Source organism: Tupaia chinensis, unplaced genomic scaffold, assembly GCF_000334495.1.
Source record: "Tupaia chinensis unplaced genomic scaffold, TupChi_1.0 Scaffold149448_1, whole genome shotgun sequence".
Classification (NCBI taxonomy): Eukaryota; Metazoa; Chordata; class Mammalia; order Scandentia; family Tupaiidae; genus Tupaia; species Tupaia belangeri.
The window spans coordinates 956,739-968,195 of NW_006209292.1; the positions used below are offsets into that span (position 1 = coordinate 956,739).

General features: G+C 38.5%; 1 protein-coding gene and 1 pseudogene across 1 annotated transcript in view; one reads left to right on the forward strand and one right to left on the reverse strand.

The window, feature by feature from the left end:
* Positions 1–614: 614 nt before the first annotated feature.
* CD99L2 (CD99 molecule like 2) overlaps positions 615–11,457 on the forward strand; it is an 80,290-nt gene continuing 69,447 nt past the window's right edge. Inside the window, exons 1-3 of the mRNA XM_006171202.2 lie at positions 615–623; positions 716–788; positions 4,359–4,421. Coding sequence (XP_006171264.1) covers positions 615–623; positions 716–788; positions 4,359–4,421 — 145 coding nt within the window. The remainder of the gene's footprint in view (positions 624–715; positions 789–4,358; positions 4,422–11,457) is intronic.
* On the reverse strand, positions 7,868–8,690 carry LOC106734170 (selenoprotein K pseudogene; annotated as a pseudogene).

The window sequence follows — 11,457 nt, forward strand, 5'->3', positions numbered from 1 at the left end:
TGGTGACCTAAGTCTCTGGGAGGGGTATATATGGAAGACAGAGGTCCTGTCAATTGAAAACCCTGTGGCAGCTGCAGCTCCTAGGCTGATGTCCTCAAGCCCTATGTGATATACATGCAGCATATAGGCGTCCCATTGATCCAGGGTCAGAGTCATCAGTGTGGCAACAAAGACATCCAGTCTGGTGTTTTCAGGCCCTGAGTAGAGCATGTAGGGCCCCCCATCCCAGTAAAGGGTGTAGGGTCATAGCAGTGGTGGCAGTTGGTATGTGAAGAGGTTGCCAAGGTTCTTAGACCTCGCATGGGGCATAAGGATCCCTTCCAGTTGAAGTAGCAAGGTAGCTGAGTGGTGTTAACTGCTTTGAAAAGGCAGCATCCTCTGGCTCAGATGGGCCACATTGGGGTGCAGATGCTGTACCATTGGGGGATACGCCTACAGAGGTCTCTGACAGGGGTATGGCTGCCTGATATATCAGCCTTGGAACCTGGGTAGTATCTGGGGGCATGAGTGTGGCCACAGGGCTCTCAAATACAGTGGTACCATGCAGTCAGTCCACTCTGCACAGAAGTGAGTATGGCTGTGGGTTGGTCCCCTTTGTGAATGGCTAGTCGATGATGACGTGGGTGAGCAGGCAATGGCCACAAAAGGGGGTGGGTGTTATATCTAGAGTCTTATGTCTGAGATGGGTGTGGACAGATTCTTCCGTCTCTGACAGGGCATTGTTCATAGTCCTAAGTCTTTGGGGGGCAAGTGTCTAGGATCATCAGTCTTTGATGAAAGGGGAGTTGGTGAATCACCTACACTGATTCATCAAGTCTCAGGGGAGTCCTCCCCACCATAGTGCACTACCTATTCCCAGTGTACAGGGTGCTGAGAATACTCAGATACTCAATCATTGGGCTCAACCATTGACCTGGCTCTTCCATCCTTCAGAGGAGCACACTGGGTTGACAGTGGAGCCTCAGGGAAGTGGAGGTACAGGGTCCACTGATCCCTACATCAGGATGCACTTTAGCTGAGACTCTACTTCCAAGGTGTCACCTGTGCCATCAGAGCTTGGGTCCAGGGGTGGGGATAGGTGGTGGGATCCGGTGTTTGTTTCTTTTCTGGGTTAGTGCCCTCATAAGAACTCTGGGTAACTCGCTGTGTTGGGTTCAAGATCTCTGTCAACTTTGTCACTGTCCTGTGTTGGGCATGTAGACATCTGAGGTGGCAATGGAGAGTCCTGGGATTGTTTTGGTTACCTCTTCCCTACAGTGGGGAACACCCCCAGCTCCAGGTAACTCCAAGTCCAGTGATTTGTTTCCTCCTCTATGTCTTCATCCCAAGTCTGTGTCTCAAAGGTTTCTCCTTTCTTCTTTGCTTGTTGTAGCTTGGTGTTCTCTCTGTCTTCTGTTGGCAGTGTAGTCAGTCATCTGATTGTTTTAGTCTTTCTCCATGGAGAGGAGTTGCACTGGTGTTTCTTGTCAGGTATCTTGGGATACTCTATCTAAATTTACTTTTTAAGTATTTTGTTTTATTTTTTGATGATATAAGTGGAACATTTTTTCTTATTTTTGTTTTGGGCAGTTTATTGCTAGCGTGCAGGAATGTCAATTATTTTTTTTTAAGTTTTTGCTATAGGGTGCATGTTCTCCCTGGAGAGAGTGAGAGAAAAAGTGAGAAAACATCCCCCACAGGGGGGATGGTCATGCTGCAATCCCTTCTCCTCCACTCTCCTCTCTGGATATTGGGCACACATGCATCCTCCTTAAGACATAGAGGAAACAAACCACTGGATTTGGAGTTATCTGGAGCTGGGGGAGTTCCCCACTGTAGGGAAGAGGTAACCAAAACAATCCCAGGACTCTCCATTGCTACCTCAGATGTCTGCATGCCCAACCTAGGACAGCAACAACTCAGCCTGGCATGAGTTTCAAGTCAGCAGGTCCATTACTTCAACCATGGTCAACCATGTGGGAATCCAATGCCTTAACTACCATGCCACCTGCCAGCCCCATACTGTAATTTTTTAATGTTAATTTTTGTATCCTGAAGCTTTACTGAATGTATTTATTCTAACATGGATTTAATGGTATCTTTAGGGTTTCTTATATATCAATCATGTTATCAGCAAACAGAGACAGAGTCACTTACTTTTCTATATGGACACATTTTATTTCTTTTTTCTTTCCTAATTTCTCTGACTAGGACTTCCAGTACTATGTTGAATAACAGTAGTGAGAGTAAACATCCTTGTCTTGTTCCTGATCTTAGAGGAAAATTTTTCAGTTTTTCATCATTGAGTGTGATGTTAGCTATGAGCTTGTCATATATTACCTTTAGTTTGTAAGGGTGCATTACTTCATTACTTGTTTTGTATCTGAGAGTTTATTTAATGAATGAATGTTTAATTTTGTCAAATAGTTTTCTGTATCTATTAAGATGATCATTTGCATTTTGTTCTTCATTAATATGGTGTATCACATTTACTGATTTACACAAGTTGAACTATCCTTTCTTCCATGGTGCAAATCTTACTTCATCATAGTGAACTTTTCAGCGTGCTGTTAAATTCAGTTTGCTAATATTTTATTGAGGACTTTTGCATCTGTGTCCATATTAGCCTGTTTTCTTTTCTTGTAGTGTCCTTGTCTGGTTTTGCTATCAGGGTAACGTTGGCCTCATAAAGTGAGTTTGGAAATATTTTCTCCTCTTCAATTTTTTTGGAAGAGTTTGAGAAGGATTAATATTAGTTCTGCAAATGTTTGGCAGACTTCAGCAGTGAAACCATCAGGTCCTGGGTTTTTCTTTAAAGAGAGACTTTTTAATCACTGGTTCAGTTTAGTTACTTATTATTGGTCTGCTCAGATTTTTTTTTGTTTTATTCCTGTTTTAGTCTTGGCAGGTTGCATGTTTCTAGGAATTCATCCATTTCTTCTAGGTTATCTAATTTATTAGTGTGTAATTGTCCATAGTCTTATAATCATTTATATTTTTGTTGTATCAATCAAAACATCTTTTATTTTTGATTTTTGAATCTTCTCTCTTTTATCTTTTTTAGTTTGGCTTAAGGTTTATTTTCAAAAATCCAAAATTTACTTTTGTTGATTTTTCTTTTTTCTGTTGTTCTTTATTTCGTTTAACTTTGCTCTTTCTAAAAAATTTCTTTCCTTCTACTACATTTGGGCTTGTTTTGTTGTTCTTTTCTAGTTCCTCGAGGTGTAACCTTAGGTTGCTTGGGAGCTTTCTTCTTTTTTGATGTAGGTATTTATTTCTATAAACATCCTTTTAGGACTGCCTCTGTTTCATCCCATAAGTTTTGGTTTGTTATGTTTCCATTTTTGTTTGTCTCAAGATATTTTAAAATTTCTCTTTTAATTCGTTCTTTGACCCATTGGTTGTTCAGGACCATGTTTAATTTCCACATATTTGTGAGTTTCCCCAGATTCCTCCTGTTAATTTATTTCTAGTTTCATGCCATTGTAATCAGAAGAGACACTCAATATGATTTCAATCTTCCTAAATTTCCTTTTTTTTCTTTTTCTTTTTTTTTTTTTTTGAGACTTTTTTTGCTTTAGGGCACATGCGCTCGTCAGAAAGAGAGAGACAGAGAGACAGAAAGCGAGAAATCACCCCCCAGGAAGGATGGCCATGCCGCAGTCCCTTCTCCTCCATGCTCCTCTTGGGATCTTGGGCATGCACGCACACGCGCCTGGCGTGAGTTTAAGCCACCGGGTCCAGGACTCGAACCACTGTCAACTACATGGGAGTCCAGCGACATAGCCATTATACTAACTGCTGGTCCCAGTCTTCCTAAATTTCTTGTTTTGTGTCCTAACATATGACCTCTCCTGAGGAATGTTCCTGTGTATTTGAAAAAAACATATATTCTATTCCTGTTAGATGGAATGTTTTATAAATATCTATTTCCATTTGGAATGAAGTATAATTCATGTCTGATGTCTCCTTATTGATTTTATGTCTAGGTGATCTGGCCAATGTGGAAAGTGGGATATTGAAGTCTCCAATTATTACCATATTGCAGTTCATCTCAGTCAGATCTATTAATATCTGCTTTATGTATTTAAGTGTTCTGATATTGGGTGCTTATGTATTTATAAATATTATATCTTCTCAATGAATTGAATCCTTTATCATTATATAGTGACCTTCTTTGTTTCTTTTTACAGTTTTTAAATTAAAGTCTATTTCTTCTTATATAAATATAGTTATCCCTGCTCGCTTTTGCTTTCCATTCGTGTGGAAGTTTTTTTCCCCCCCCAAATGGTAATGCTCATTTCAAGAGAGTATTTAAGTATTATTTTATTTTATTCAAAAATAGTTCAATTTAAAAATCACTTGCTTTTTATTTTTAGGATCTGGGGACTTCAATGATTTTAATCTGGAGGATGCACTAAAAGAAACGTCCTCAGTAAAGCGTGAGTAGTAAATCAAACTATGTAAAGTGAACAATAGTGATTGCTATACATCACTTACTCTGAATACACATTCAAAAGAAACAATAGGTAGCCCGTATTTTACTTGATCAGATGAAATATGATTAATTAATATAAGTTATAGTATTATAAAATAAAATGTGAATATTTCAAATCATTTGTTGCGAATACTCAAGAATGTGTGATTACTGAGAGCCTTTTCTCCAGCTCTCCTTTTCTCCAGTCATAGTCCCTACTACCATGACATACCAACAGTGGCCTCCAAAAACATTTTTCCCTCACTCAGAAAAAGTCATTTTGAAGTGAATAAGGGATTTGTTGCTCCTTTTGATTGCTTTTTATAATGCTTCTTACTAAGATGGAGCCTATATGTAGAGTTTCTCAAATGTTATGCTTTGTCATCAATTTTTCTCTTAAATTTTTTGAAAAATAATGTGAATGCTTATAAAGTAAGTCTGAAGTGTCCCTTGACCCTTCTCTGTCCTACTAATACCTACTACCATCCCAAAAGGGAATTGTGAATTACTGCAGTCAAATTGGGACATATTGATCTCAATTTTCTATACTGTAATTATATATATCTACAGATCTCAATTTTCTATACTGTAATTATATATATCTACAGAGATTGCTTGGTGGTTTTTGTTTTATGTTACATATTTATATTACATAGTTTCATATAGTCCTATGTGTATTATATCACAGTTTGATTTTTTTCATTTAATTTGTATTGAAGACCTTAGAGAATAAGTCTCTTTGTAGTAGTTTGTTTCAGCTGCTTTTTTTTTTTTTTTTTTTTTTACAGAGAGATTTTTGCTATAGGGTGCGTGCACTTGCCAGAGAGAGAGACAGACAGAAAGTGAGAAATCACCTCCCCTCTGGGGGTAGTCACACCGCAATCTCTTTTCCTCTCCTCTCCTCTCAGGATTCTGGGCACACACACTCAACGCCTGGTGGGAGTTTTAAGCCTCCGAGTCTGGGACTCAAACCACAGTCGACTATGTGGGAGTCTAGCAATGTAACCATTGTGCCATCTGCTGGTCCCAGTTTCAGGTGCTATAATGAAGTACGACAAACTGGATTGCTAAAAACAACAGAACTTCATTATTTCTCAGTTTAGGAGACTAGAAATCTAACATTAAATTGTTAACAGGGCAGCACTCACTCTCAAGGTTGTAAGGAAGAATCTTTCCTTGCCTCTTCCAGCTTCTGGTGGCTCTAGGTGTTCCTTGGCTTGTGTCTGCATCACTCCAACCTCTGCCTTTATCTTTATGTGATGTTTCACTTTCTGTGTCATTCTCTTTCTGTCTGCTACAGGGATACATTGTTGGATTTGAGGCCTACCTGGAAAATCCATGATGGATCAAATAATATTTTACTACGTATTTTGTATTTATCTGGTTACAGTAGAATAGAACATCATTTCATATATTTATTTTCCATTTGCATTTTCCTCTTTGGTGAATTTTCTGTTCACAGCCTTTCCCTATTTGTCTCTTGGGTTCCTTGGCATTTTTAAGGGGTTTATAAGATCTCTTCATACATTCTCGGGTAAGAAAGTTAAGCACTTTTGCGTTACAGTTACTGAGTCTAAACCCTGTCTCTACCACTTACTGTCACCTTGGGTGAGTGAGCTGACTTCTCATCTGTTACATGAAGATGCTAATTAACCCTAACTCCTAGGATGATTGTGAGGATTAGATGAGATGACCTATATGAGACACTTGGCACAGTACTTGGAACAGGTGAGTTCTCAGTAAGCATTAGTTGTTATTGTTCTTTGAGTAGCCTATTGCACTGTGACTGGGCATCTGCTGTGAGAGTCAGACATACTTGATGAATAAATGCCTACTTAAATTGATAAATAGATTCAACACAAATCCTATCAAAATCCCTATGGGAATTTTTATTGTTTATAGAAATGGACACGCTGATTCTAAAATTCATATGGAAATTGAAAGGACAAAGAGTGGCCAAAACAATCTTGAAAAAGAAGAAAAATTTGGAGGAGTCACACTTCTCAGTTTCAGAACTTACTGCAAATCTATAGTAATCAAGATAGTGTGGTATTGACAAAAAGATAGATGTATCAATAGAACAGAATTTAAAGTCTAGAAATAAATTTTTTATCTATGGTGAGCTGATTTTTCTCAAAGGGGCCCAGACCATTCAAAGGGGCAAGAACAGTGTTTTTGGTTTTTGTGGGTTTTTTTTTTGACTTTTAGATTTTTGTACATGCACTCGCTGGAGAGAGACAGAAAGGGAAAGTGAAAAACCTTCCCCTGGTGGGGAGCGATGGCTATGTCACAATCCCTTCTTCTCCATTCTGTCAGGATTTTGGGCACACTAGCACACATGCCCAGTGTCTCCTTCAAACCACTGGATCCAGGATTCCCACTGCAGAATCAGCCATGTGGGATCCAGTGCCTTAACTACCACACCACCTGCTGGCCCCAGAAAGAACAGTCTCTCTTTCTCTCTCTTAAATATAAGTTTATTTATTTGTTTTATCATGAGAGAGAAAGCCAGAGAAGCATCTTCCAACAGGGACCTCACTCCATGAGCCACCTCCAGCTTTAGCCAGACTAGATCACGGACATATATGCATATGCCTAGCATGTCTAGGGAAGCTCTGGGATATGAACCCAATACCTTTCATATAGGTCCAATGGAAATTATAGGCATAAAATCATCTCTGTATTGATGATGAGCTAGGTGAAGGCAGGTACATAGATACAGTTAGAAATAAGAGATGTACATGATGATACCAGGTTATCACATGTGGCTCTCTTGCTATAAAAAATCCTCCTACTGGTACGGTCTTCATATTGAACTAGACACCAGGGTACCTAAAGCCTTCCTAAGGAGTAATGTGCAAATGATTGTTTCTAAGGCAAAGACTTTCATATTATTAACTAACATGAATTCTTTTTACTAAAACTGAACTGTGAAAGAATATACATATAGTTGTGGTATGGTCTCCATTTCCAACCCCTTGAGTTAAAAAAAAATAACATATTGAGGTAGAATTCATATAACAAAATTAACTTTATTTTTAAAATCAATTTTATGGTGGATATTTAAGGTATAGAATATGATATGGTATACATATAGATAGTACAATGTTTATTATAGTGAACACATTAACATATCCATCATCTTACATATTTACCCATGAGGGGGCAGGAGCAGCTAAAACATATTCATTTAGCAAAAATTCCAGATACAATACAATATTATTAACTGTACATTAGATCTGTATTATTTGTTCTTTATACTTATCTGTGTCTTTGTATTCTTCAACTTGTATTTTTTTGCAACCTAAAAATATTTACTTATTAAAAAAAACTATATCAATACTTTAATCAACTATACAAAAAATATAATGAGACAAACACGTGCATTTATAGAACTGCGTATTGGTCAGACCATATCCCTGCAGAGGGAATTCCCAGCATAACCTCATTCATTTGTGAGGACAGAGAAATCCTTGTTCAGACGGGCACACTCGTCTAACTCGCCTGGCGTAGTCAGACCTCTCCTTCCTGATGGCCTCCTCCTGCTTATGGATGTGCACGTCCAGCTGTCTGCTGCTTAGAGCAGACATTTACCTTCCTCATCCACCAGCCATTGGGGGAGAACTGGGGCCACTCAGATGATTGATTCAACCCATTCTTTGGTGAGAGTTTCCAGGTGGCCCTCTTCCGTCATCATATCTGGAATCAGATGAGTTTCCATAGCCTCTTCTCTTTTTTGCATCTTGCTGAAGCAGAATTTTGAGAAACTAAACTACAAACTTGGCTATTCCCCAGAAGAAATCTGTTATCAAAGATGACCTCCATGAGGACTGACTCCAGCTGTCCAACACTTGTCCATTCAAGATGTAAACCATCACACCTCCCGTCCCCGCTTTGGAGCTACTGAAGAGCTCAGGCCTCCTTGACTTCCCTCAACCTGCATTTTAAAGTGAACAATTCAATGGCATTTTGGGACATCGACAATCTTGTGCAACCACCACCTCTATCCAGTTCTAAAACCTTTCCATCATTCGAAAGTCAAATCCCTTATCTATTAAGTACTTCTCGTTTTTCCCTTATCCAACCCCAAGTAGCTGCCAGCCTTCTTTCTGTATCTATGAATTTCTCTATTCTAGATATTTCATATGAATGGATCCATACAGTATATGACCTTTTGTATGTGACTTCTTTCATGTAGTATTATGTTTTGGAGGCATATCCATGTTGTAGCATGTATCAGTGCTTCATTATTTGTTTGTTTGTTTGCTATAGGAAGTACATGCTTGCCAGAGACAGAAAGAGATGGGAGGAGTTAGTGAGAAATCACCCCCCAGAGGGGATGGCCAAGGCATCGGCCCTTCTCTTCCATTCTCCTCTTGGAATTTTGAGCATGTATGCACACTTGACTCATATGATTTTCAAGCCACTGGGTCTGGGACTTGAACCATGCTGTCAGCCCCTTGGGATCCAGCCGCCTTAACCTCTGTGCCACCTGCTGGCTGCTGACTTCATTCCTTTTTATGGATGAGTAATTCATTGTGTAAATAGACTACAGTTTGTTTAACCGTTCATTACTTGTTGGACATTTGACTCTTTCTACCTCTTGTCCACTGTGAATAATGCATGCTAGGAACATGCTATGTATATGTACATACCTTTGAATACCTATTTTTAATTTTCTGTTTAACTTTTTGAAGGAAGTACCAAATTGTTTTCTGTAATATCTGTAGCCTTAAACATTCCCACCAAGAGTGTTCGAAGGTTTCAATTTCTCCACATCCTTATCAACTTGTTTAGTTTTAAATTGTGCTGTGGGCCATGTGCGCCTGTCAAAGAGAGAAAGAGAGCGGGAAAATGAGCAATCACCCCCAGGTGTAGGGAGTATGACCATGCCACAATCCCTTCTCCTCCATTTTCCTCTTGGAATTTTGGGCACACACACACATAATTCCCAGCATGTATTTCAAGCCACCAGGTCCAGGACTTAGACTGCACATTTGGCCATGTGGGATCCAGCCATTTTAACCACTTTGCCACCTGCTGGCTTTTTTTTTTTTTTTTGCCTTAATTATAGCCATTCTAGTAGTGTGAAGTTGAACCTCATTGTGATTTTATTTGCATTACCCTAAAGAAAAATGACTAATGTTGTCTCTGTATATGTCAGATATATGATTTGCAAACATTTTTCCCATTTTGTAGGACTCCTCTATATACTACTTTTTTTGTTTTGAGAGGTTTTTGCTATAGGGCGCGTGCGCTTGCCAGACAGAGAGAGACAGAAAGATAAAAAGCGAAAAATCACCCCCCAGGGGGGATGGCCCACCGCAATTCCTTCTCCTCCATTCTCCTCTCGGGATCTTGGGCACACACACACACGCGCCTGGCATGAGTTTTAAGCCACCGGGTCCGGGACACGAACCACGGTTGACTACGTGGGAGTCCAGCGACATAGCCATTACGCTAACTGCTGGTCCCCCTCTATATACTACTTTTAAGAAACATACCTCACTGAGTAAGACACACACAGATTGAGAGTGCAAGGTTAGAAAAAAGTCATTCCCTGCAAATGGAAACCCCAAAAAGCCAAGATTTGCTATCCCAATAACAGATAAAATAGACTTTAAGCTAAAAATCTGTAAAAACAGACAAAGAAGGTCATCATATAGTATTAAAGAGAGCAAAATCTGTAAAAAGAGGCAAAGAAGGTCATTATGTAGTATTAAAGGGAGCAACCAACCAAGAATGTACAGTTATGAATATTTACTCACTCAACATCAAAAGACCCAAATACATAAAACAAAGACTGATAGACCTAAAGGGAGAGACAAACTCCAGCACATTAATTATTGGGGATTTCAACATCCCACTCTCACCATTGGATAAGTCATCTAGACAAAAAAATAAAGACACTGCAGTTAAAGGAATCCATAAACAAAATGTATCTCATTGACATTTATAGAACCTTTCATCCAACAAATAGAGAATGTGAATTTTTTCAGCATCACAGAAAATATTTTCTAAGGTTGATCATATAATGAAGGCACAAAACAAGTTTCTAAAAAAGAATAGAAATCATATCTAGCATCCTCTGATGCTACAGTGGAATTAAACTTGAAATTAACAATAAAAAGAACTTTCTAAAATGCACAAACACATGCAAACTGAACACCATGCTCCTAAACAATTTCAAGCCTACTGAAGAAATTAGGAATGAAATTTCATAAATATTTTGAAATAAATGATAATTGAAAGTACTGCACTGTAGAATCTTTAGGATACAGTGAAAACAGTACTAAGTGGAAAGTCTATAGCAATGACTGATCATGAGAAAAAAATAGAAAGATGACAAATAGCCTAATGATATACCTCAAGGATCTGGGAAAGCATGAACAAGCTAAACCCAGAAGTAATAGAAAAAATAGTAAAGATCAGAGCAGAAATAAATGAAATAGAGAAAAAAAAAGAGTAATGAAAAAATCAATGAAATGAAAAACTGGTTTTTAAAGTAATAAGATAAGCAAAATCAATAAACCATTAGCTAGACAAACTGATAAAAAGAGAGAGATTGAGATTTAAAAAATTAGAAATAAAAAGGGGGCATCACAACACATACCACTGAAATAAAAAAATAAAAAACAAATGATCTGAGCAGAAAACTCAAAGGAAGAAATACAAATGCTAAAATATTTATGACATGTTCAAAATATATTATTGTAAGCAAAATGCAAGTTGAAATCACAATGAGATATCACCTAGTTCCAGTCAGAATTAATATGATTAAAAAAGTGAATAAAACAGGGAGCAGTGGATGGCATACTTGTTACATTGCTGTACTCCCATGTGGTCAACTGTGGTTTGAGTTGTGGATCCAGCAGTTTAAAACTCACACCAGGGGACCAGCAGATGGCATAGCATAATGGTTATGTTGCTGGACTCCCATGTAGTTGACAATGGTTTGAGTCCTGGCCCCAGAAACTTAAAACCAACCCCGGGCGCTTGTG